The 27,589-nt window shown below is 40.4% G+C and overlaps 1 protein-coding gene across 1 annotated transcript in view; it reads left to right on the top strand.

Moving 5' to 3' along the window:
* The window catches only part of LOC126336153 (uncharacterized), a 146,439-nt gene that overhangs the window by 19,582 nt on the left and 99,268 nt on the right, over positions 1-27,589 (top strand). The window contains exon 2 of the mRNA XM_049999645.1: positions 18,939-19,100. Coding sequence (XP_049855602.1) covers positions 18,939-19,100 — 162 coding nt within the window. The remainder of the gene's footprint in view (positions 1-18,938; positions 19,101-27,589) is intronic.

Below are 27,589 nucleotides of genomic sequence, written 5' to 3'. Positions count from 1 at the left end.
TTCTTTTCGTGAACTGTAATGTTTATTTTATTACTATATTTGAGATCTGCACCAACCATTTCGAATACACGTCGATAAGGGACTAGAGACGCCATTGGCATGACGAGGACATAGTCAGAGAGAGTTTTGACCGTTAACAAAGAAGTTTGCGCTTGTTTTATAGACTGGCAGAAGGCCTTCGACAGAGTCAATTGGAATATATTGATGAACATCCTTAAGGAAACAGGAATCAACTGGAGAGATTGGAGAATTATAAGGAACTTGTTCCTGGGACGAAGGGTAAAGGTCCGACTGAACTATGGAGAAACGAACAGTGTGGAAATAGGAATGGGAGTGAGGCAAGGATGTTGTCTGTCGCCAAGTCTCTACTTCAAAGTAGGAGGACGACCTGGTAGTGCTCGCCAAAAATCAGAGACAGCTGCAACACATGATGAACAATTTGGTGGAAACGGGAAGAAAATACGGCATAGAAATCAACATCAAAAAATCAAAAGAGATGCTCATATCAAAACGTGAGAAACACTTGAAGATAACTGTTGACAATCGGGAACTGGAAAATGTGAATCAGTTCAAGTACCTGGGAAGTTTTATCACAAAGGATGCCCACTGCACCAACGAAATCCGAGCAAGAATCGCCATGGCCGAAGCTGCTTTCAACAAGAAGAGGACTCTGCTGACCAGCAAGTTGAGTTTGGCATTGAGGAAAAACTGATAAAGGTCTACATTTGGAGCATTGCACTGTATGGATCAGAGACATGGACCGTGAGAAAGAAGGAGAAAAAATACTATGAAATGTGGTGCTGGAGGAGAATGGAAAACATCAAGTGGACAGATCGCATAAAAAGTGACGATGTACTGTGAAGAGTAGGAGAGAAGTATTCTGCGTACAATTCTTCAGAGAAAGGCCAACTGGATTGGACGTGTACTTAAAGACGAGGGACCCATACACGATGTCATCAAGGGAAACGCAGAGGAAACGCGGGACGAGGAAGAAGAAGAATTCAACATCTGGACGGCATGAAAGATGGAAGGAGATACAACAGACTGAAGGAAGAAGCTGAAGACAGGGAACAGTGGAATCAGAAATTCTCCGTACGAAGACATAGACCAGCCACTAGGCAGAATACTACATAATAATAAAATAATAGATACTTTCACAAATTCTTTGCTAAGTCGCTGCATCAGTGTTAAGCCTTTGGCGAGCTTGTTGGCTTCCAGCCAACGGCAGCCGTTTGCAGTTTTACAAGCTACGTGGTTCGCTTATTCGATGCTAATGTTGATAGTTTTCCTAACGAAGCTGCCATGCATTTCGAAGTCTGTGCTAAAATCCTAGGACATTCGCATTCCATCGCATGGCTCTCGAGAAAAGACTGCACTGCGACCGCCGACTTGCTGGAATACTTTAGCTGAATGTACTGCTGGTGTTCTCGGCATCAATCTTAGATTGTGCACACTGTTTGTCCAGTATACTCTAACGTGACCGAGGTCTTGGGCTACCTCTTGATATCGTGTTGGACAGCCTTTTGCCCGGCGTACTGCGGCAACTCGACATGGCATGGGCTCAACAAGTTGTTGGAAGCCCCCTACAGAAATATTGAGCTCTGCTGTCTCTGCAGCCATCCTTAGCTGCGAAAATGTTGCTGATCTCTCGATTATGTCCCATAAATATTCCATGGGGCTTGTATTGGGCGGTCTGGATGGCCATTTCATTCGCTAATTTTATCTAGAATGTTCTTCAAACCAGTTGCGAACAACTGTGGCCCGGTGACATGGTGCATTATGAACCATAAAAATCACGTCTTTGCTTGGGAACGTGAAGTCTATGAATGGCTGCAAATGGTCTCCAAGCAGCTGAACATAACCAGGAGATGTAGTCTATTCCATGTACACATAGCCCACACCATTATTAGGTCATCAAGAGATTTCATGGTGCCTTGTTGAGAACTTGGGTCAATGGCTCCGTGGATCTGAGCCACATGCAAACTTACCACCAGCTCTTGTAAGTAGGCTGTTTAGGTTTTTTATATTGGTAACGCCACGTAGCGCTCTGAAAATCACTGGCTGTCTGTGTGCAGTCTGTGGCTCATCTGCATTGTTGTCTTTAGTCTACTACTTTTTGTGCTTGAGCTCTGTCATGTTTAGATATAAGTTATAGCATTTGCTGCTGCTGTTTGCTAGGCATAGTGCTACTAAATTTCACTTTGTATTAATCTGTTAAGCTAGTTTTACTACTGATTTATTTTTCTTGTTGCTGCACATTGGCTCATATTAGTTGTAATGTTGCATTGCTTGGTAATTTAGATTTACTGTAGCTTGCTTTCCCAATTTCCATTTTTTTTGTCATTGCTGTTTGTGTTAATTGTTTTGTGCGGCTGCATTGCGTCGTCCCTTAGTTTAGCATCTGAGCTAAAAGCATTGAGAAGCTATAAGAAAATGGCTTGGCCAAAAATGTAGTGTGCAGTGGAGAAAAACTATTTTTGAAAGAGGATGTGAACAGAATGCAGAAAGCATGCTTGGATAGGACTTTTTTTTTTTTTTTTTTTTGGCTGGAGCAAATGTTGAAATAAGAGGGACGATCTATGAAATGAAGTTTTGGGTTGGACTGCAGTACCAAATGTTACCCTGAAAACAAACCCTGTCCTTTCCTTTTGTGTTATCCCACTATGTGTTTGTGTACCCTTGCGTATTTATTTTCTTCCTGTCTCTGTGTACTGTTTCATAGGATTTTTTCTCTTCCAATACTAAGCTACATTCACTATGATGAGGAATACTGTTATCCTCAAATATAATTTGCATTAATAACATGTTATTTACTTCGTAAAGATGTTTACACATTATTTATTCTGTTTTGTTCTAATGCTCATGTGTGAAGTTGATGTTTCAAAAGTTATTCTGATCTTTTATGTATGTACTTATGTCATAATTTTTGTAACACTGATGTATTTGTTATTTCGATTCTTTTGTAAAGCCTGTATTACTGCAAATGTTATCTGTACTATTATGTTCTTTAATGATATATTTTGTACCTTTGTTATCGTATTCTCGTGTTATAAAATTGTAATTGACACCAGTTCATCAAATTAAGTCACTTGTAAGTTACATTTCACTGCACACAGTTCTGTAGATCGTAGTATATGGACAATATGTGAGAAGTAGGGACTGATAGTGTTTGCACGTGTGTTAATAATTCAGCAAGGGACTGGATAACAGCATTGCTGGTTCTAAGGACAGTTCCAAAAACGTTGTGAATGCACAAGTGGTGGTTTATGGACTTGCTATATTCTCCGCAAGACTCTTCGAGGGTGATTATGCACCTGCACAGTCGCAACAGATGACTGTTGGTCGTCTCTACAAGGTCTACAGTGGGTCTGCAGCTTTGTTGGCCCACCAATACCATACGCCGCTAGTAGTGGTGGATGTGGGGAGAGAGATGGTGGATTTTGAAATCTGTAAGACTGGATGTCATGAACTGCTATATACATTATGACTTTTGATCACTATTGAGGTAAATACGTTGTTTGTTCTCTATTAAAATCTTTCATTTGCTAACTGTGCCTATCAGTAGTTAGTGACTTACGTAGTTTGAATCTTTTAGTTAGCTGGCAGTAGTGGCGCTCGCTGTATTGCAGTAGTTCGAGTAACGAAGATTTTTGTGAGGTAAGTTATTTGTGAAACGTGTAGGTTAATGTTAGTCAGGGCCATTCTTTTGTAGGGATTACAGAAAGTCAGATTGCGTTGCGCTAGAAATATTGTGTCAGTTTAAGCACAGTCATGTATAATTGTTCTAAGGGGACGTTTCACTCTTACCAACTGAAATCGGGACTCATCTGACCAGGCTACGGTTTTCTAGTCGTCTAGGGTCACCGACATGGTCACGAGCCCAGGTGAGGCGCTGCAGGTAGTGTCGTGCTGTTAGCAAAGCCACTCGCGTCGGTCGTCTGCTGCCCTGGCACATTACTGCCATATTTCGTCGCACTGTTGTAATGGATACGTACGTCGTACGTCCCACATTTATTTTTGCGGCTATTTCTCGGAGTGTTGCTTCTCTGTTAGCACTGACAACTCTACGCAAACACCACTGCTCTCGGTAGTTAAATGAAGGCCATCGGCCACTGTGTTATCCATGGTGGGAAGGAATTCCTGAAATTTGGTGTTCTCGGCGCATTCTTGAAACTTTGGATCCCGGAATATTGAATTCCCTAATGAATTCCGAAAAGCAATGTCTAATGAGTCTAGCTCCAACAACCATTCCAGGTTCGAAGATTGTTAATTCTCGTCGTGCGATCATAATCACGCGGGACTCCTTTTCACAAGAATCACCTGATTAAACATGACAGCTCCGCTAATGCGCTGCCGTTTCGTACCTTGTGTACACGATGCTACGGCCATCTGTATACGTGCGTATCGCTATCCCATGTCTTTTGTCACCTCAGTGTGTGTATTTCCACATTGGCACGGAATCTGATATAACCCAGCCTTCCGCAAACCGAGGTCATCTTAAACGCTCCCCTCAATGTCCGTGTTATATTGGGCGGGCAAAAGACAGTTTTTATTCAGTGCTTTTTCGGTATGTATCTGGTTTTTTTTTTCGATATTGCACCAGTGTATGGAATAAAGGCAGTGGATCCCTCTTCCACTTTGATTTCTTCAGTACAGCACAGATTGTACTGAAGTGGTGGTGTGGAAGCGCACCTTATGTGGCATTCTGAGTAGCACAGTTCTGAGCTATATAAGTTCTTGGGGCAGACCCTCTGCGTCTGAGATGGCGCACACCCTGTGTATCTGTGCAGAATAGTGGCAGCTGTCTGAAAGCAAATACAGGACAACATGCGTTTTCTCCCGATACCCACTGTGCCCCAGGGTGCCGTCAGCTTGATCATGACGTTAGTGAATGGTAGACTTCTTTCTGCTTCGGTTTCCATAGCGAATCTCAGATGTAGGGAATGCAGAATTACAAGAAATTCAATGAGTTTGTCCCTTCCATTAGGCCAGATGATGGGTTTCCATTTGGATGATATCATAGCTACTTCTCAAAGTGCTCCATATACAAATTCTCAAGTACACGCGAGAGTGAGCTGCCCATTGCAACTCCTTTCGTTTCTCCATAGTTTTCGTCATTAAACAGATACTATGTGGAGGTGAGGACATGCCTGAAAGATCGATGGTCTTCCTGTCAGCTTTTGACCAGTGATTTATAATAACTCATAGAGGCACTCTGGTTTATAACGCAATCTGACTTTCAATAATCCCTACAAAAGAATGGCCCTGACTAACATTAACCTATACCTTTCACAAATCACTTACCTCACAAACTCACTGGGATATCTGAGTCGCTAGTCTGAAGTTGTTGAAGCTATTCACAAAATCCACAGAATTGTGGAGGTGCTATGGGCATTTAACCACGTAAGTGCTTGGTATTTCTGCCATTTGTTTTGCCAGGAAATATGAGGGAGCCCTGTCACTTCCGACTATGGGGCGAATCGGCACCCCATTTTGTAGACCTTAGGGTTTGCAGTACAGGTCCTTGTGGTGACAATTTCTTGACGACCCCCTCTGCTAAATCAGTGTCCTTGAAAAACGCACTGGTCCTGTTCTCCAGTGAAGAGTGGTGACCGGAAAATGCGTAACCACAGTACTAAATGGACTTTCATGCCTGTCTGGATATTTCCAAGGAGGACCAAGCAAACCCGAGGCAGACTGAGCCGCGGCCCACACTCACAGGACATGTATGGTTTGGCACACTGTACCTGAATCTGGTATATATGCAAGACACAATATTTTTAGCGCAATGCAATCTGACTTTCAATAATCCCTTCAAAAGAATGGCCCTGACTAACATTAACCTATACCTTTCACAAATCACTTACCTCACAAAAATCTTCGTTACTCGAACTACTGCAATACAGTGAGCGCCACTACTGCCAGCTAAATAAAAGATTCTAACTACTGAAGGCACTAACTACTGATAGGCATGCTAAGCAAATGAAAGATTTTGATAGAGAACAAACAATGTATTTACCTTAATAGTGTTCAAAAGTCATAATATATATATATATCAGTTCATGACATCCAGTCTTACAAATTTACTGTCTCTGATGTACACACGTCCAGATCATCCGCTCTCAAAACTCCGCCATCTCTCTCCCCACATCCAACACTGCTGGCGGCTCACCTCCAACTGCCCAACGCTACGCGCTGTTAACATCCAGCTGCCCAACACTACAATAGCAAACAACAATGCAAACCAGCCACAGACTGCACACAGCACAGCCAGTCGTTCGAATTCTTTCAAGCAAGGCCAATATTGATGCTCTAGGATTGCATTGTGATTGTCTGTTTCATTTTAATGGACTGCAAAATACTGGTGTATGATTGGTCAAGAAGGATGGGCAAAGATGGGGAGAGGTGAGGGGAGGGGTTAAATAGCACAACTGGGCTAGTTCCATCATCTTGGTTTCTTTGCAATGTTTAATTGTCCTCTATCTTTCACTTTTGAAATTCCTGCCAGTGCCTCCTCTATTTTTAAATTTACCAGTACTCACCATCTTCGATATTTAAATTGCCTTTCACCATCATCTTCTACTTCTTTGCGAATGCAGTGCCAACTACTGTCAGAAACTTGGACTCAGACTCAAACGCTCTACAGCAATACTACTACTGGACATCACTTGATCTTCTGTTCTGTACGTTTTGTGTCAGAGGCTAGTCTGTATTTAAATTCTATTGGAGTAAACCTATGTCTATGTTTGTCAACTTAAGTAACAATATGATACAGCTTTATCATTACTTTGATTATTCATGAATTTTTCTTTCAAATTATCTACAGCAGCAATATCAAACTGTTTGTATCATAGGTGAGCGTTGAACAGCGTTTCTGAGAGACAGAACATAAAGACATGAAATAATAAAAGTGCTACTAAGTGATATTGGATCTCTGAAAAAGGAGATTAAATCTCTGAAAGAAACAAACGGAAAGATGGCAAGTGAAACACTATAGGGCATGTGGAAATTCTTTGTCGGGTACAATACAAAACAAGGACGATTCTCATGTGCAATTTTGAGTGAAAAAAAGACGCAGAGGACTTACCGAGTGGAAAATCAGTAAACAAATACACTTGGAAAACAGTTACGCACAAAAAGGTATCAGATAGATTATATAATGGTAAGACAGAGATTTAGGAACCAGGTTTTAAATTGTAAGACATTTACAGGAGCCGATGTAGACTCTGACCACAATCTATTGGTTATGATCTGTAGATTAAAACTAAAGAAACTGCAAAAAGGTGGGAATTTAAGGAGATGGGACCTGGATAAACTGACTAAACCAGAGGTTGTACAGAGTTTCAGGGAGAGCATAAGGGAACAACTGACAGGAATGGGGGAAAGAAATACAGTAGAAGAAGAATGGGTTGCTATGAGGGATGAAGTAGTGAAGGCAGCAGAGTATCAAGTAGGTAAAAAGACGAGGGCTAGTAGAAATCTTTGGGTAACAGAAGATATATTGAATTTAATTGATGAAAGGAGAAAATATAAAAATGCAGTAAATGAAGCAGGCAAAAAGGAATACAAACGTCTCAAAAATGAGATCGACAGGAAGTGCAAAATTGCTAAGCAGGGATGGCTAGAGGACAAATGTACGGATGTAGAAGCGAGTATCACTAGGGGTAAGATAGATACTGCCTACACAAAAATTAGAGAGAGCTTTGGAGATAAGAGAACCAATTGCATGAACATCAAGAGCTCAGATGGAAACCCAGTTCTAAGCAAAGAAGGGAAAGCAGAAAGGTGGAAGAAGTACATAGTGGGTCTATACAAGGACGATGTACTTGAGGACAATATTATGGAAATGGAAGAGGATGTAGATGAAGATGAAATGGGAGATACGATACTGCGTGAAGAGTTTGACAGAGCACTGAAAGACCTGAGTCGACACAAGGCTCCCGGAGTAAACAACATTTCATTAGAGCTACTGACGGCCTTGGGAGAGCTAGTCCTGACAAAACTACCATCTGCTGAGCAAGATGTATGAGAAAGGCGAAATACCCTCAGACTTCAAGAAGAATATAATAATTCCAATCCCAAAGAAAGCACGTGTTGACAGCTGCAAAATACTAATGCGACTTCTTTGCAGACAAATGGAAAAACACGTAGAAGCCGACCTCAGGGAAGATCAATTTGGATTCCGTAGAAATGTTGGAACACATCAGGAATACTGACCCTACGACTTATCTTAGAAGCTAGATTAAGGAAGGGCAAACCTACGTTTCTATTATTTGTAGACTTAGAGAAAGCTTTTGACAATGTTGACTGGAATACTCTCTTACAAATTCTGAAGGTGGTAGTAGTAAAATACAGGAAGTGAAAGGCTATTTACAATTTGTACAGAAAGCAGATGGCAGTTATAAGAGACGAGAGACATGAAAGGGAATGCAGTGGTTGGGAAGGGAGTGAGACAGGGTTGTAGTCTCTCCCTGATGTTATTCAATCTGTATCTTGAGCAAGCAGTGAAGGAAACAAAAGAAAACTTCGGAGTAGGTATTAAAATCCATGGAGAAGAATTTAAAACTTTGAGGTTCGCCAATGACATTGTAATTCTGTCAGAGACAGCAAAGGACTTGGAAGAGCAGTTTAACAGAATGGAAAGTGTCTTGAAAGGAGGATATAAGATGAACATCAAGAAAAGCAAAATGAGGATAATGGAATGTTGCTGAATTATGGGTGACACTGAGAATTAGTTTAGGAAATGAGACACTTAAAGTAGTAAAGGAGTTTTGCTATTTGAGGAGCAAAAAACTGATGATCGTCGAAGTAGAGAGGATATAAAATGTAGACTGGCAATGGCAAGGAAAGCGTTTCTAAGGAAGAGAAATTTGTTAACATCGAGTCATTTTTTAAAGTATTTGTATGAAGTGTAGCCACGTTTGGAAGTGAAACATGGAGGATAAATAGTTTGGACAAGAAGAGAATAGAAGCTTTTGAAATGTGGTGCTACAGAAGAATGCCGAAGATTAGATGGGTAGATCACATAACTAATGAGGAGGTGTTGAATAGGATTGGGGAGAAGAGAAGTTTGTGGCACAACTTGACTAGAAGAAGGGATCGGTTGGTAGGACATGTTCTGAGGCATCAAGGGATCACCAATTTAGTATTGGAGGGCAGCGTGGAGGGTAAAAATCGTAGAGGGAGACCAAGAGGTGAATACACTAAGCAGATTCAGGAGGATGTAGGTTGCGGTAGGTACTGGGAGATGAAGAAGCTTGCACGGGGTGGAGTAGCATGGAGAGCTACATCAAACAAGTCTCAGGACTGAAGACCACAACAACAACAAAAAAAGAAGAAACTTTAAAATAGCGGTAAATACCGGTATCTCATCGAAACAGGTTGACGAAAATGAATTTCTCGTTATTGGCGACTCCATACTGAAAAATGTGGCTGTTACAAACTGTGATATCGATGTTCGCCTTGGCATTCAACCTCATCAACTCACAAAACATTTTAAAAATATCAGAAAACGTGATTCTACCTCCAGAAATAATAGTGGTACGAAGACAAATTTCAAAGCTGTTGTAATACATGCAGGAACAAATTCATTACGAAGCAACAGGCAGGAAGAAATAATAAATGAAACACAAAACGTAATTCGCTGTGCCAAAATTGTTTATGCAGACTCAAGACTGGTAATCAGTGGAATTTTACAAAGAAGATCGGTGAGTAATACTCACATAAACAATTTAAACAGTGGCATTAGGGGACAGTGTGATGAACTTGGTGCAATTTCCGTTGACCCAAACAAATTCCTATGTGACCAATGTCAAGGGCAGTGATGGTGTTCTTTTAAATAGACTTGGTTCAATGACTGATAGTAAAGTGCTCGTTGATATTCGTAAAATAATTAAAAATAAGGGAAACTGATACTGTCTGTAGGGGGTGACAAATCAAAAATATCTTCTCTAAATAAAAATCGTGAAAGTAATCGAATTGTAGGAGCTTCTCAAGGTTTTTTGGAGCCACACCAGGACAAAGAACAGGACATGACACAGAATATAACTAAAAACTTTCTCATATTAAGAAAACATAACTGTGATGCAAGTGAATTTATGTAGCATTAGGAATAAATTGTTGGAACTGGAGCATTTCTGCATTGATAAGAAGGTAAATGTTGTTTGTATACCAGAGCACCGGCTGAGGAGTAGTGAGGTAGATTGCTTTATTCCTCAGGGATATGTTGCTGCAGATGTAATATGTCGTGAAGCGAAAGAAATGGGAAGGGGGGGGGGGGGGCAGGCATTTTTGTTGAAGAGGGGACAATATTCAGAAAAATTGATATTAGCCCGTATTGTTCCGAAATGGATGGGGAATTCACCTGTGTAAATCTTGTGAATCATAATCTAATTATTGTAAGTCTCTACAAGTGGTGAGATGTGTGCTTTCTTTGAGTAATTTCTATTAATAATGGAAAAGTTGGTAAAATCTAAATCAAAAATTGCTATCTGTGGGGGCTTCAATATAGAAATGAGAAATGATTGTGAGCAAGACTCAAAGTATGTTTTCAACCTCCTCAGAATGTTGAATCTATATTGTAGCAATAGAAATTTCACATGTGATGGAGCATGTATAGACAACATCATTGTTAACTTTGATAGGGATTTGTACACTGTCAGTATTGTAGGTGGGGGATCTGCAGACCATGATCCAATACTCTTCACACTCAACCAATACAAAACTGATGGACTCCCCTCCAACACAGGTACCAATGCTAAGGAAAAGGTAACGTGGGTTAGAGGGCAGAAGGAAGAAGTAGTAAACCAGTTCATTCAGAAACTGGGAGATATTATGTGGGACTGTATATATATGTCAAGTGGGAATAAATAAAACTGAAACTGCTTTAGGGGAACTTCATTAAAATTTATTTAGATTTGTGGTATTCTTATTCTCCTCTTATAAAGATCAATTATAAAAGCCAACCCATAAAGAAGAACGTTAAGTGGTACACAGATGAACTTACCAATGTGAGGGAAAATATGTTATTGTTGTACCACATGTATAAAAATTCAGATCAGGAAGATGAATTGTACAAAGCACATCTTGAATGTAAGAGAACCTACAGAACTAAGCTTAGAATGGCAAAAAGAACTGCTTACGAAAGGTACATTGAAGGGGCTCCTAATAAGTGCAAAGCTGCATGGAATGTTGTTGCACAAGAGTATTGCAGGAATGATGAACATAGCATAGCTCTTGACCTGCATAAAGTTAATCGTTTTTTCATGAACTCTGTAAGTGATATTAGGAACAAAATTGAAAGAACGAACACTATTGCAAGTGATACTTAAGCAACAACAACCTGCAAACAATACCTTTAAATGTAGGACAATCGCACCCACTGAGATTACAAAGGTAGTGGCAAAGTTCTCAAACTCCAAGAGCATGGACTACTCTTGGTTGTCCAATTACATAATTAAAAAAACTGTGCATATAATTAGTGAACCATTGGCCTTTCTGTTTAATAGCCGTCTAGAGTTTAGAGTCTATCCTACAACTCTAAAAATATCAAAAGTTATCCCACTGTATAAAAAAGGGGACAAACATGGTCTCAAAAATTACTGACCAGTTTCAATAGTTCCCATTTTTTCGAAAATATTTGAATCTCTTATTTATAACCAACTAAACTACTACTTTCAGTCGCATAACTTACTCACTAATAGTCAATTTGACTTCTGCAAGGGAAGAAATACCACCACTGCTGTTCTGTCAATTGTGAATGAAGTAATAATAGCCTTCGAGAATGAAAATAAAGCCTCACTTCTTTTATGTGATTTAAGTAAGGCATTTGAGTGCATTTCTCATGATATCTTAATTGCTAAACTCAAATTCTATGGTGTACAAGACTCTGCATTGGCACTAATTGAATCATACCTAAACAATAGGAAGCAGTTTACCACTGTCAGAAACAAAGACCCACAACTGCTAGAAGTTAAGACAGGAGTTCCACAGGGTTCTGTCCTTGGACTCTTCTTTTTTATAATTGCAGTCAATGATTTACCCTATTGTATCCCCAGTACTGTAATTTGTTATGCTGATGACACAACTTCGCTTGCTCAGCATGAGAACATATCAGTTCTGCAAGATATGATGCAAGATGGTCTGGAAGCAGCACTAAATTGGTTCTCATCAAATACACTGCTTTGTAATCCTGATAAAAACAAACAGATTATACTAGGATTGTCAAAAGAGGTTGAGGTGAAAGCAATTAAAATTCTAGGAATTCATGTAGACTCTAAGTTAATGTAGGAAACACACATCAACCACACCTGCACAAAATTGTCTCAGGTTACGTATTTAATGTGGAAACTGAGAAACCTGGTGACAAAGGAATATTTAAGAGTTATTTATTTTGGACTCTTTCAGTCACATATAGAGTGTGGACTCCTGATATGAGGACACTTCTCTCCACATCACTGAAGTTCTAAAAATTCAGAAGAAAGTGATACGGGCAATGACAAATTCTGGTAGATCAGAGCACTGCCGGCCACTGTTCATTCAGCTGAAAATATTAACAGTTATTTACATTATATATATGCCTCAGCATTGTATGCAAAAAACAATATAGCAGATTTTGAAATGAGGGAAAACATACACCACCATAATACCAGAGGCAAAACAAAATTAGACATACCTAGGCACAGGCTGACAATAACAGGGAATTCCCATCTAATCAATAGTCTACAAATATTTAATAAACTTCCATTTTCTTCTTGGTCGGCTCACTTAAGCAGCATCAGGAGCAAGCTATTAAACTGGTTACTAATCAATCCTTTTTACAATATAACAGAATTTTGAACATAAAATCAATTGACATTAATTATAAGGATTTCATTGTGATGTCACTGAATGTATTTATCTTATGTTATTGTGTATGTTATCATCTATGGGCACTATTTGCAATGCTCATTTAACTTTAAGGTACTATTCAAAGAAAATGTTATATAACATCCATGTAAATTGCCTATTAAATGGTGAATAAAGAATCTGAATCTAGCGTCTCATCAAAATTTCGCAATTTGTGAGACAAACACACACACACACACACACACACACAAACACACAGCTCAGCCTCCAGATTGTAACACCCGAAAAATACGAAAATTTTGTCAAATGTCCATCTTGAGAAGAAGCATATTGGAGATAAATACTTCATGTTGGAAACAAAGTGGAAGTGGTCCTTATAGTTATTTAAGTCAAAATAGTAATGAAAAACATATGAAGTGGTGTAATACCCAAAAAGAGCGATGTTATAATGATAACTAATATATAATATTTAGAGACTGCTTTCTGTGCTACAAGCTCACACGTTCGCTTATCACTTTTTAGCTTACGGAAAAGAAGTAAGACTGCTGCTTGCTACGTTTTTGATGGTGCATACATATACAGATTGTCTTCAGTCTATAGATGGGCACTCCGCTCCTGAATAGTTTCAAAAAGCCAGAGCTTTCTAAATAGTGGATAAACGATGATTCAGGAAAAAATGAATGGCAGCTCATTTGATTTCAAAATGCGCTCTTGGCAAGGTAAAACAGCTTGCAACTCGCTTTCTTTACTGAGCACGTCTCCATCTCAGTTCAGCTCTTAATTCTTTGTATTCTTCTTTGATCTGTTCTAATCGGCATCTTCTTGTGTTGTTGCTCTTGTGCTTTCTTGTTGTGAGTGTCCTCGTAAGGTATACTGTTATGTCTTCTCCTATGTACGTTGCATTTGTAGTCGCTTTTTTTGCTGTGTCGATAGCCTTCATGCACCTTTTAATTATTTTGGGCGGATAGGATACTAAATATAATGGTTATTTTAACATACATCATTGTCCATGTATACAGGTTGTCTCAGGAGGTATGGTCAACGTTCAGAGATATGACAGGCACGATCGTTTGAAGCAAAAAATCAAATATGGATTTATGTCCTGTTCTAAATGGTTTCTGGGACGAAACATGTTTAAAGTTACTTTCGTATATTTTTTCTTGAATAACACGAAATCCGCTACCACTAGCGAAAACTTGTCGCAGTACAAAAGAAAACTACATTAAATTTCCCTTAAAAGGGTCTTATTTACTTTTCCTCAAGGACTTTTAGGTTGCTTGAAAAAAGAGAATGCACAACGCGCATGCATTGAGGTGTAGGTAAGCTAGTTGAGGTAGTGTCCTATATCAAATTATTCGTCTCGAATTTGTCTACACTACTATGGTACATTATAAACAATGACAATGTTATGAATGATAAAGAAAATAAGCAGCAATGCACATTAAATATATTCTATCTCAGAAACCATTCAGAAGAGTGCATACGTCCATACGAAGTTTTTTTGCTTTAAATGATCTACCCTATCATGTCCCTGAATAGTGACCATTCATCCTTAGACAACCTGTATATTATGTTTAATTTTTATTTATTCATTTAACCTGAACAGATTAATGCCTCCAGGAGTCCTCTTACATAAGACCAGAGTTTTATATGTAATTACAAAACTTATTAAAATCACAGTTACTTAAAAAATCACAATATTTTTAATATGATTCCTCTTCTTCCTCTCCTCTCTGCATGTAGTAGGCATTTGACTGTTACGCCGTCTTGGCTGAAATTGTTGATTTTCCTCTGGCTTCCTAAATATCTTCTGCCCACTGGGCAATAGTACCACCAATTTTGGTATTCAGTTGTCTTCCTGTCTTTTGACGTAATCCTTCCACTTGTTTATGTATTCTTTAGTTTGCTCATTTAAGTTTTTCTCTCTCAGTTCTTTTCTGATGTCTATATTCACTCTTCCCTCAGACAATGCATCTAGCCACTCTTCCTAGCAATCGGATCTCTAATGCTTGTGTTCTGATGGGAACGAGTGTTTCTACTGTGTTGTCCAGGAAAGAGCTTCAAGGTCTAGAGAGCAGTAGTTATGATGAGTGGTAGTGGATCAACAATAAGCATGAGTATTTGGACTGCAACGACGTCCTGTACAATAAATGGAGAGCTGAAGGATTTTTCGACAGCGTTGTCAACTCAACAAAGAATTTTTCGCAACTACCGCCCTTTATCTCTCCGAAATAATCAGTAAGTTTATGTTTGATTACGGTTCAAGGAGGTTTATCGCTAAAGTCTACATTCTATTATCCTCGTTTTGCTTTTGTTGATGTTCATATTACATCCTCCTTTCAAGACAGTGTCCATTCCGTTCAACTGCTCTTCTAAGTTGTTTGCTGTCTCTGACAGAGTTACAATGTCCTCTGCAAACCTCAAAGTTTTTATTTCTTCTCTATGGATTTTAATACCCACTCCAAACTTTTCTTTTGTTTCCTTTACTGCTTGCTCAAGATGCAGATTGATTACCATCGGGGAGAGGCTACAACCCTGTCTCACTCCCTTCCCAACCACTGCTTCCCTTTCATGTCCCTCGACTCTTATAACTGCCATCTGGTTTCTGTACAAATTGTAAATAGCCTTTCGCTCCCTGTATTTTACCCTGCCACCTTGAAAGAGAGTATTCGAGTCAACATTGTCAAAAGCGTTCTCTAAGTCTACAAATGCTAGAAACGTAGGTTTGCCTTTTCTTAATCTTTCTTCTAAGATAAGTCGTGGGGTCAATATTGCCTCACGTGCTCCAACATTTTTACGGAATCCAAACTGATCTTCCCTGAGGTCAGCTTCTACCAGTTTTTCCATTCGTCTGTAAAGAATTCGCTTTTGTATTTTGTAGCTGTGACTTATTAAATTGATAGTTCGGTAATTTTCACATTTGTCAACATCTGCTTTCTTTGAGATTGGAATTACTATATTCTTCTTGAAGTCTGAGGGAATTTCGCCAGTCTCATACATCTTGCTCACCAGCTGGTAGAGTTTTGTTATTTGACATTTACGAACTTATATTTGTCTTGTTTGTCTTCATTAGTATTGGATGTGAGTAGTATGGTCGGTAATAAGTCAAAGTGTTCGTATGCCACTATTCCACCTCCTCATCTGTTACTTCTGCGAAGTCATAGGACAGTGGAGTCTATATATTAAGGGAACTGGAGAGCTCGCTTGGCTTGAGTCTGGTGTGCAAGTTCGTTAGAAGAAAGCCATTGATGTCGATATTCTGAAATATATGGCGGAGTTCGTCGAAATGAGTTGAAAGTGACGGCCAACTATGTTCTACAGTTATAATACAAACAAGCTGCTAGAAATTGTGGCTGCTTGAGTAGAAAAGTTCATAGATCCTAAAGCACACACTTCAGAGTTCATTTGCACGGCTTTTATTTTAAGCCTTTATCCGCACCATTATCCTGACATTTCTTGTTCACACACTATGTAGCCCAAATTTGGATATCACATTATTCAAACTTTTTATCTTTCAGCAGTGAAATCCTTGGATACTGTCAGGCTTGTCTTCGCGAATTTCTCAATCACTCTGTTTTAGACATTTTCGTATATAATACAGACTTCACTATTGTCGCTCTAGGTACCACAGATCACAACTTCCTACATCCTACTTCTTAACTACTGATTACAGAATGTGCTGCATTATGTTTGTTCTCACTTTGAGCTTTTACAATGTCAGATGGCTGTGTTAATAAGAAATGTTTTAGTCTTAGCAGTGTACTTCCAATGCTGGACAACAATATGTTACCCACATTGCCTTTACATAGAAGAATTAAGAGGGATGTTCGGTACCATTTTACGAAAATGGAAGAAAAAATTCCGCTACTGTCAGCAGATAATTGTCATGGCTTATGGCTCATGTCAAACCTGAAGAGACATCTAAAATCGAAGCATCCCACAGTACATATGGAATAATGTGAGTCAGGAAGCCCATCAAGATAGTCATCAGTCGATGCAGAAATTCGAGAAATCATTTCTCGTTAACTGTCTGTTTCCACCACGGGTGAATATATCCTCCCAAAAAAGCAAACTGATTCTCAAGCACTATACAGCCCATCAGTCTCGTCAGATTCTGGACAAAGTCCTGATTTATCTGTTTGTGGTGCCCTCACTCTCAACTGCTTTCCATTTACAACAACCAATAAGCAATTTTTTGAACATTATAAAGTTGTTAACATTACTTAAATGCATGCCATTACATGTACAGCTTTTAAAAACGATTTGCAGTAAAAATTAAAAAAGATTCGGTCATCTAAAAGGCAGCCTGCCGTACGTCTGGTACGTGGACGTGTGTAAGCAACATTAGTTTGAGAAGAGTGAACTAAAGTCACACCTTTTTGAGTGCTCACAATTGGAAGACATACAGATTGCAGAAAACGTCTAAAACTGGGGAAAATCTGTTATCCCAAACACAATATAAATTTTAAAATCACTTCCATAATAATAGAAAATGCGTGAAATACGAAATTAACTGCCAGGCTTTTAAAACCTCGACGCATCCCATGCTTTACACATTCTTTAAACCCCACAGGACAACACGCAGTTCAGAAGTCCATACAGAAAACAGTTGATGAGTTCAAATGAGTTTTTGTGTTTCTTAATGAGAAACCCCTTGCTTTATGAAAACAAGCTGAAATGCAAGAAAATTTAAAAAACAGACCAACTGAAATCAAAGCAAGATGTCTCAACGAGATGGAACTTCTTACGAAATGTTGAAAAAGATTTACTTTATATAAAGATCCCGTAACTCCTTACCTCAACTTTTAGAGGAAAATCGATCACCTTAAACATAAAAGATGCATAATGGGACATAATGCAACAGGCTTTACAGATTTTGAAAGTTTTTGATGACTTAACCGAAGAGGTGCCCTCACAGAAAAGTATGACTTTCAGTAATGAAAATCTTACCAGGATTAATGGAATGGCAACTAAAACCGTTTAAAGAAAATAAAGAATATCCTCAAGAAACAGTCACTTCTTGATAATTTGCTTAAAGGGTTATCAGAGTGGTTTGGTGTCTCCAACAACGAAATGATTAGTCAGGCAACATTACTGGACCCCCTATTCAAAGGCAAGGATTTTCAGAAGACAAAACATTTCAGGACTGCTACATGAAGGCTGTTGTAAAAATGAAAGCGTTGGATGTTCAATAAGAAAAAACAGAGCTCGCGTCGCAACCAGTTACCATCGTTACACATGAGACTTGTTCAAACTATTAGGAATTCAATGAAACTATTAATCAACTTTCAGCAAGTCAGAACCCGGAAAATGCAGCAATTGTCGAATTGGACCAATATTTAGTGAAGGAATATTTGCCTAGAAGCAGCGATCCCTTATACTGGTGGGAAACAAAAAAATTGCTATGGCTAGCACTGTATCAATTGGTTCTAAAAGCATTATGTATCATAGCAACATCAGTTACCTGCAAACGAATATTTTCAAAATCGAGACAAATATGCACTGAGAAGAGAAACAGACTCACATCGACTAAAATGTGCCAAATTTTATTAATAAATGATAACACCGAATAATTTTTCTTTTATGGGAACATATAAGGTATACTGACTGCAAATGATGACTGCAGATATTCTTCAATTCTTATATTGGTTTTCTAGTAAAAATCAAAATATAACAAGAATCAGTCTTCATTCTCAAAATTTTTTCACTTGCTAAAAAATATTTAGGATTCGGTTGTAATATTTATAGCTTTTGCAGTAGATGAAATTTAACACTTTTGTATCTGAAATTACTAAGGACATAACACAAAATTATTGCTCCTCTTTATATGTTCTTTCAAAATAGGACCAAATCAGATAAAAATGATGGTTTAGTGACCTGAACTAAAAAGGAAATGTGCCTTCCTTTTACTTATTTTTGTGAGTGAATGGTGAGTGGTGAGTCATGAAAAAGAACTAGTTCATTCCAGTCCGTGACAAGTTCTGATCCAATCTCTAATAAGAACAGTTTTTCCCATCCCTGCTTTAGTCACACTCATTTTGATGGATTCCACTATCTATCTGATCTCAGTTATCTTGAATGTTTCTTTTCAGGGCCCGTATGCTATGGATTTGGAGTCTCTGGAAGACTGTGACGATCCAGAATATAAAGATTTACTGGACTGTAACGTTCATCTTGTGCAGCTCAACAATGGCGACATAGTGTACCAGGGAAATCTCACGTTCAACTTTGACATGGATGATCCTAAGCTTCTTGTAAGTATTTTCTATTACGAACAAGCCAACTGATATTTGTGACAGGTTTACATAGGTATGAATCACACAACCACAGCAAAAACTTTTGCTTAAGCTCATGTTCTCTTCCAAAAAGTTGTAGTAACTGTGGAGAAGTTGTAGTAACTGTGGAGAACATAGTTTGTTATTTCTGCCTCCAGGAAAGAAAAAGTTTCATTCCTACAGGATGCCTTATGAGAATATGCGCTATGAATATGATAAAAACCCAGTGAATAATTGTTTTGTAAACATAGAAATGTGCATCTGGGTATGCGTTTCTTTATGGTTAATGTAGGTGCTCCAGTAACATTCCAATTTTCCTAACCGTCAGATAGGAAATTTTTTTCCAACTTTGCATAATGGTTGTTTACAGCATGAAAATTCATCATTCAACGAATGTTCCTTTCAGACGTTTAGGTTGAAATAGAAAGTCATATGGGACGAAATTTGAAGAATAAACTGGGTGGGGAAATGACACGTAACTGTGACATACATCCATCTCAGTATCCTTACTCCACAAACCACTATGAGGTGAATGTCTGATGGTACTTCTCAACTCACCACATATTAGGGTTTCTTTCTCAGACCACGGAAAGAATGACTGCTTCAGTGACTCTTAGAGAAAATAGGGTCTAAATGTTCATTAGAAGAAGCAAGGCAGTTAATGGAAGAGGCGTTACCCACACCATTTGATACAGTTGAAATTCCACCTACCCTTTCTTCTGAAATTAGGAAGATAATAAACTCTCTCAAGAATAAAAGCTCACATGGAATTGATGACATTTCCAGCAGGATAATAAAAGCTTGTTCCCAAGAAATAAATGGGATTCTTAGCCACATATGTAATAGCTCTATAAAGCAGGATATTTTCCCAGATAGACTGAAGTATGCCATTGTTAAACCACTGCATAAAAAAGGGGATACATCTGATGCTAATAACTACCTCCTAATCTCTCTTCTGAGTGCATTATCCAAAATTCTTGAAAAAGTAATGTATTGTAAAGTAGCTTCACACCTTCGTAAAAATAAAGTTTTAACAAAATGTCAGTTTGATTTCCAGAAGCGTTTTTCAACTGAAAATGCTATATATACTTTCAATAATGAAATATTAAATGCTCTGAGTAACCGGAAGTCACCTGTTGGGATTTTTTGTGATCTATCAAAGGCTTTTGATTGTGTAAGTCATGGAATTCTTCTATATAAGCTAAAGTACTGTGGTATGAATGGGACAGTGCTCAAATGGTTTAAATCATACCTAACTGGAAGAGTGCAGAAAAGTGAAATAAGCAGTTCACATAATATCCAAAAAACTAGTGATTTCTCATGCTGGTGAACAATCAAGAATGGGGCGCCGCAAGGTTCGGTCTTGGGTCTTCTGATGTTCTTAATATATATTAATGACTTGCCATTCTATATTCACGAAGATGCAAAGCTGGTACTTTTTGCCGATAATACAAGTATAGCTATCACACCCAAGAGACAAGAATTAACTGGCGAAATTGTAAACGATGTTTTTCAGAAAATCATCAAGTGGTTCTCTGCAAATGGGCTCTCATTAAACTTTGACAAAACACAGTATACACAGTTCCACACAGTAAATGGAATGACACCATTAATATATATAGACTTCGATCAGAAATCGGTAGGTAAGGTAGAATATTCAAAATTTCTAGGTGTATGCATTGATGAAGGGTTGAACTGGAAAAAAACACACCTAGGATCTGCTGAAACGTTTGACTTCAGCTACTTATGCTATTAGGGTCATTGCAAATTTTGGTGATATACATCTCAGTAAATTAGCTTACCATGTCTATTTTCATTCTCTGCTTTCGTATGGCATCATATTCTGTGGTAACTCATCATTGAGTAAAAGAGTGTTCATTGCACAAAAGCGTGTAATCAGAATAGTTGCTGGAGCTCATCCAAAATCATCCTGCAGACACTTACTTAAAGAGCTAGAGATCTCCACTGTATCCTCACTATATATATTCACTTACGAAATTTGCTATTAACAACCTGAACGAATTCAAAAGAAATAGCAGTGTACATGGCTACAACACTAGGAGAAAGGATGATCTTCACTACTCAAGGTTAAATCTAACTTTGGCTCAGAAGGGGGTAAATTATGCTGCCACAAAAGTCTTTGGTCACTTACCTAATAGCATCAAAAGTCTGACAGATAGCCATATATCATTTAAAAGGAACTCAAAAGAATTTCTTAATGGCAACTCCTTCTACTCATTAGATGAATTTTTGGATATACACTCCTGGAAATGGAAAAAAGAACACATTGACACCGGTGTGACAGACCCACCATACTTGCTCCGGACACTGCGAGAGGGCTGTACAAGCAATGATCACACGCACAGCACAGCGGACACACCAGGAACCGCGGTGTTGGCCGTCGAATGGCGCTAGCTGCGCAGCATTTGTGCACTGCCGCCGTCAGTGTCAGCCAGTTTGCCGTGGCATACGGAGCTCCATCGCAGTCTTTAACACTGGTAGCATGCCGCGACAACGTGGACGTGAACCGTATGTGCAGTTGACGGACTTTGAGCGAGGGCGTATAGTGGGCATGCGGGAGGCCGGGTGGACGTACCGCCGAATTGCTCAACACGTGGGGCGTGAGGTCTCCACAGTACATCGATGTTGTCGCCAGTGGTCGGCGGAAGGCGCACGTGCCCGTCGACCTGGGACCGGACCGCAGCGACGCACAGATGCACGCCAAGACCGTAGGATCCTACGCAGTGCCGTAGGGGACCGCACCGCCACTTCCCAGCAAATTAGGGACACTGTTGCTCCTGGGGTATCGGCGAGGACCATTCGCAACCGTCTCCATGAAGCTGGGCTACGGTCCCACACACCGTTAGGCCGTCTTCCGTTCACGCCCCAACATCGTGCCGCTCGCCTCCAGTGGTGTCGCGACAGGCGTGAATGGAGGGACGAATGGAGACGTGTCGTCTTCAGCGATGAGAGTCGCTTCTGCCTTGGTGCCAATGATGGTCGTATGCGTGTTTGGCGCAGTGCAGGTGAGCGCCACAATCAGGACTGCATACGACCGAGGCACACAGGGCCAACACCCGGCATCATGGTGTGGGGAGCGATCTCCTACTCTGGCCGTACACCTCTGGTGATCGTCGAGGGGACACTGAATAGTGCACGGTACATCCAAACCGTCATCGAACCCATCGTTCTACCATTCCTAGACCGGCAAGGGAACTTGCTGTTCCAACAGGACAATGCACGTCCGCATGTATCCCGTGCAACCCAACGTGCTCTAGAAGGTGTAAGTCAACGACCCTGACCAGCAAGATCTCCGGATCTGTCCCCCATTGAGCATGTTTGGGACTGGATGAAGCGTCGTCTCACGCGGTCTGCACGTCCAGCACGAACGCTGGTCCAACTGAGGCGCCAGGTGGAAATGACATGGCAAGCAGTTCCACAGTGCCGACATTGTGCATGCTCTGTTGCCTGTGTCTATGTGCCTGTGGTTCTGTCAGTGTGATCATGTGATGTATCTGACCCCAGGAATGTGTCAATAAAGTTTCCCCTTCCTGGGACAATGAATTCACGGTGTTCTTATTTCAATTTCCAGGAGTGTAGTAAGTGGGTAATTTCCCCAACCCCCACAAAAAATTAAAAATATTAAGTGTCATGTAATATATTGTGTAATGTAATAACTTGTAGAGACAACTTTTAGTAACCTGACACGTTCCACATCATTACGAAGTGTCGTATTCATGATCTGTGGAACAAATACTAATCTAATCTAATCTGACTGCACTTTAGTTAGTCTAACCTTGTCTTGTCTTGTCTTTAAGGGAGATAGTATAGAGAGCTGCAGTATATTCCTAAACTCCTCACAGTGACTCTTGAATCTTATGTAACACCCTTTTCTTCTCCGCCAATTTAGGTTGAAAAAATGCGGAAGTTGTTGTGGAACATCGTGGAATATTCCCGCTTCAAACCACTAAAGTTTCAAGAAGTTCCGACAGGTGGCAGCGCTGTATGTAGAGTTTAAAATGGCGCTTCTTACGAAGTTGCGTTCCGAGCAGACAACTGTCTTTGAGTTTGTTTTGGCGGAATACCAGAGCATCGCAGATATTCACAGATGCTTGCAGAACGTCTACGGAAACCTGTCGGTGAACAAAATCACGCCGAGTCGTTGGACGAGTCATCTGTCATCATAGCAACACTGTCGTGGAAGCCTGCTCGTTCTCCTTCGTGCCGGTTGGCCACACACAGCTGTAACTTCTGCAATGGTGGAAAGTGCGGACACTCTCATTAAAGGTGGTCGGCGGGTCACAACCAAACACAACACAACTAGCCATCTTTGTTGATAGTGCTGGTACAATCGTACATCGATTGGTATACACTAAAGTGTGTGTCCGTTGGGTTCCTCGACACCTAACAGAAGACCATAAAGAGCAACGAAGGACCTTCGTTGGGATTTGCTTGCGTGTTACGAGTCTGATCGCGACATTTTTTGTCGAAAATCGTCTCAGACTATGAAATCTGGGTTCGTTGGTCTGTTGTTCCTCATCCACTCTGCAGACCGGATCTCGCACCTTCCGGCATCCAAGCAATTGGCGGATGGCGTGGAGTTTATTGATGTAGAAAGACGATGGCTCCGACGTCGACGAGTAGAGTGGTATCATGTGGGCATACAGGGGATCCCAGTAAGATGGCGTAAGGCCATCGCATTGAATGGAGATTTTTTTGAAAAATAGGGTTCTGTAGTTAAAAGAGTAGGAAATACTACGGTATATTGGAATCCTGAACAAAACAATCTGCTTCCAGAAAATGACGTGCTGCATTACTTATTGAGCGTCCCTTGTAAGCTGGATCTCGTGGGATAGACGATGTCCATCTTCAAGCGTCCGTCTTCATGCCAGTTTAGATTTTTCACCATTTCCGTAACAATTACCTCTAGATAAAAAAACTGTACTCCACTTGTTTGTATACTTTCGATATCACCTATTTGTCCTATTGTTATCATTTCCACACTGTTGAGCCGACGGCGTCTCACAAGACTGGTTTGTATGCCATCCCATTTGCAGAGTCATTAATAGAATTTCTAGTTATGATTTATTCAATTCACGTCCCATTTCAGGATATTATAATCTCTTCTTCAGGTGCACATAAAACTGTAATAAACAGAAGGAGTAGAAGGGGGGGGGGGGGGGGATTTAATATAACAAGCATTTGTGATGTAAAATCGCGTTGAAGTGTTCGTCCATGTTGATGCTAGATAGGAGTATGGGTATAGCTATTATGGACTCCATGATAATAGTCTAATAGCCACAGGTATTTTCGTGACCACTATTTTTAATGACGCGTTTTGAAAATATCATCATCAAATTGAATTCCATTAATTGAATCTGCTGATGATATTTTCGAAACGCTTCATGAAAAACACCTGTAGCTATTTTATTATTATCATAGCGTCCATAATAGCTATTCCCATACTCCTAGGTCGTACAATATAACGCATATGAAAAAACCGGATAAACAGACTAGGAAACAAGGCTACCCACTTATTATATATGGTAACGCAGAACACAGGGTACGGATCAGTGAGTGAAAAGTCTCCAAATCACAGCATATTGAGTGGGACTAGAAAAAGGAGGAGAGGCCTAATAATCAAACGGTCCTAGAAATGTAATTTTCAGGAGGGAAAGACGAGAGAAAAAGGAAGCAAAGCCGAACACTGAACGTACGTCTTCACTCTGTCCGCCGTCGAACAGCCGTTTGCCATGGACGCCAACAAGAACAGACTGGAGGGTCGCTCTGGAGGAGCGTCGCGGGCAAAAACTGCGTGCAACAGGAAATAAACTGGAGGCGATATTGGCGACGATACGGTAAATAGGGACCGCTTCAATATTCCAACTAAACGATAATGAAACATGAACTGTGGTCCGTAAGTAGTCAATATAGATATTTCACAGACGTAAAAATGTGAGAAGAGTATGTAACAAGGCAGCGATACATATCCAAGGAATAAAGAACCGCGATAGGCAGCGCTTTGTAGAGTGACTGAATTTCCAAATAACCTATAAGTGAACCGTAGTCTGTCACCTGCGTTACGTACAGCTCAACTTAGGTAATTATTCCAGTTCATATCGAAACAAATTGTTACATTTAGGTATTAGATGTTCAACAATTCCTGTTGTGTATCACTGATTTTATAGATACATGAAATATTTTCAAAATCTGGTTGGATATTTACCCTAACATTTCAGTAAGTACTTCGTTACAGGTAACGGCATCACGTACAAAAAATGCGTTTCTGTTGGTATTACGTGGCAGATCGTTAATACACAGCACGAATGGGGCGGATCCAGACTCTTCCTTAGGACACTCCCAACTGTCTGCAGGATAGTCTCCATCGAAGGTGACGGGCTGCGTCCTAACCAAGAAATTCTCAATCCAGCCACACATTTCACGTGATAGCCCATATGATAGTACTTAGTAAGTGTTGGTATGTTACTGGCCCAAATGCTTGTCAGAATCAAAGACGTACTGCCTTGCTCCAAGGCTTTCAGGAAATCATGTGAGAAAAGCGCGAGTTGTGTTTTCGGAATACATTTTAGTTGGTTTAGAGATAATTCTTTTAGAGATACAGGGGTCGATAATAATATGCGAAAACCACAAACACGTCACTGTGCCTAATATGGTGTAGGTAAACAGTTGTCATTCAGAACAGCTTTCCGTCATAGATGTATGGTAGAAAGCACGAAGTACACTACTGGCCATTAAAATTGCTACACCACGAAGATGACGTGCTACAGACGCGAAATTTGACCGACAGGAAGAAGATGCTGTGATATACAAATGATTAGCTTTTCAGAGCATTCACACACGGTTGGCGCCGGTGGCGACACCTACAACATGCTGACATGAGGAAAGTTTGCAACCGTTTTCTCATCCACAAACAGCAGTTGACCGGCGTTGCCTGGTGAAACGTTGTTGTGATGCCTCGTGTAAGGAGGAGAAATGCGTACCATCACGTTTCCGACTTTGATTAAGGTCGGCCTATCGCGATTGCGGTTTATCGCATCGCGACATTGCTGCTCGCGTTGGTCGAGATCCAATGACTGTTAGCAGAATATGGAAACGGTAGGTTCATGAGGGTAATACGGAACGCCGTGCTGGATCCCAACGGCCTCGTATCACTAGCAGTCGGGATGACAGGCATCTTATCCGCATGCCTGTAACGGATCGTGCAGCCACGTCTCGATCCCTGAGTCAACAGATGGGGTCGATTGCAAGACAACAACCATCTGCACGAACAGTTCGACGACGTTTGCAGCAGCATGGACTATCAGCTCGGAGACCATGGCTGCGGTTACCCTTGAAGCTGCATCACAGACAGGAGCGCCTGCGATGGTGTACTCAACGACGAACCTGGGTGTACGAATGGCAAATCGACATTTTTTCGGATGAATCCAGGTTCTGTTTACAGCATCATGATGCTCGCATCCGTGTTTGGCGACATCGCGGTGAACGCACATTGGAAGCGTGTATTCGTCATCGCCATACTGCCGTATCACCCAATGTGATGGTACGGGGTGCCACTGGTTACACTTCTCGGTCACCTCTTGTTCGCATTGCCGGCACTTTGAACAGTGGACGTTACATTTCAGATGTGTTACGACCCATGGTTCTACCCTCATTCGATCGCTGCGAAACCCTACATTTCAGCAGGATAATGCACGACCGCATGTTGCAGGTCCTGTACGGACCTTTCTGGATACAGAAAATGTTCGACTGCTGCCCTGGCCAACACATTCTCCAGATCTCTCACCAACTGAAAACGTCTGGTCAATGGTGGCCGAGCAGCTGGCTCGTCGCAGTACGCCAGTTACTACTCTTGATGAACTGTGGTATCGTGTTGAAGCTGCATGGTCAGCTGTACCTGTACACGCCATCCAAGCTCTGTTTGACTCAATGCCCAGGCGTATTAAGGCCGTTATTATGGACAGAGGTGGTTGTTCTGGGTACTGATTTCTCAGGATCCATGCACCCAAATTGCGTGAAAATGTAATCACATGTCAGTTGTAGTATAATAAACTTGTCCGATGAATACCCCTTTATCATCTGTATTTCTTCTTGGTGTAGCAATTTTAATGGCCAGTAGTGTATGTATGTAGGGAGCAGAGTATGTGAGTAAACTGTTTCCACCGCATAGTGTTTCACATCAATGCAAGTTATTGAGAAAAAGTAATTATTAAGAAAAATTAATTATTGATAACTTACATAATCTATATTATCATTCAAAAATAACTTAATTTAGTGGGGAACACAACAAACCCTGAAACTTCCTGGCAGATTAAAACTGTGTGCCAGAGCGAGATTCGAACTCCAGAACTTCACCTACGCAGGAAAGTGCTCTACCATCTGAGCCACCCAAGCACGACACACAACGCCTCATCACAGCTTCAGTTCTGCCAGTACCTCGTCTCCTACCT

Source organism: Schistocerca gregaria, chromosome 2, assembly GCF_023897955.1.
Source record: "Schistocerca gregaria isolate iqSchGreg1 chromosome 2, iqSchGreg1.2, whole genome shotgun sequence".
Classification (NCBI taxonomy): domain Eukaryota; kingdom Metazoa; phylum Arthropoda; class Insecta; order Orthoptera; family Acrididae; genus Schistocerca; species Schistocerca gregaria.
The sequence above is the reverse complement of the archived record's forward strand: the minus strand, read 5'-3'. Positions and strand labels throughout refer to the sequence as shown.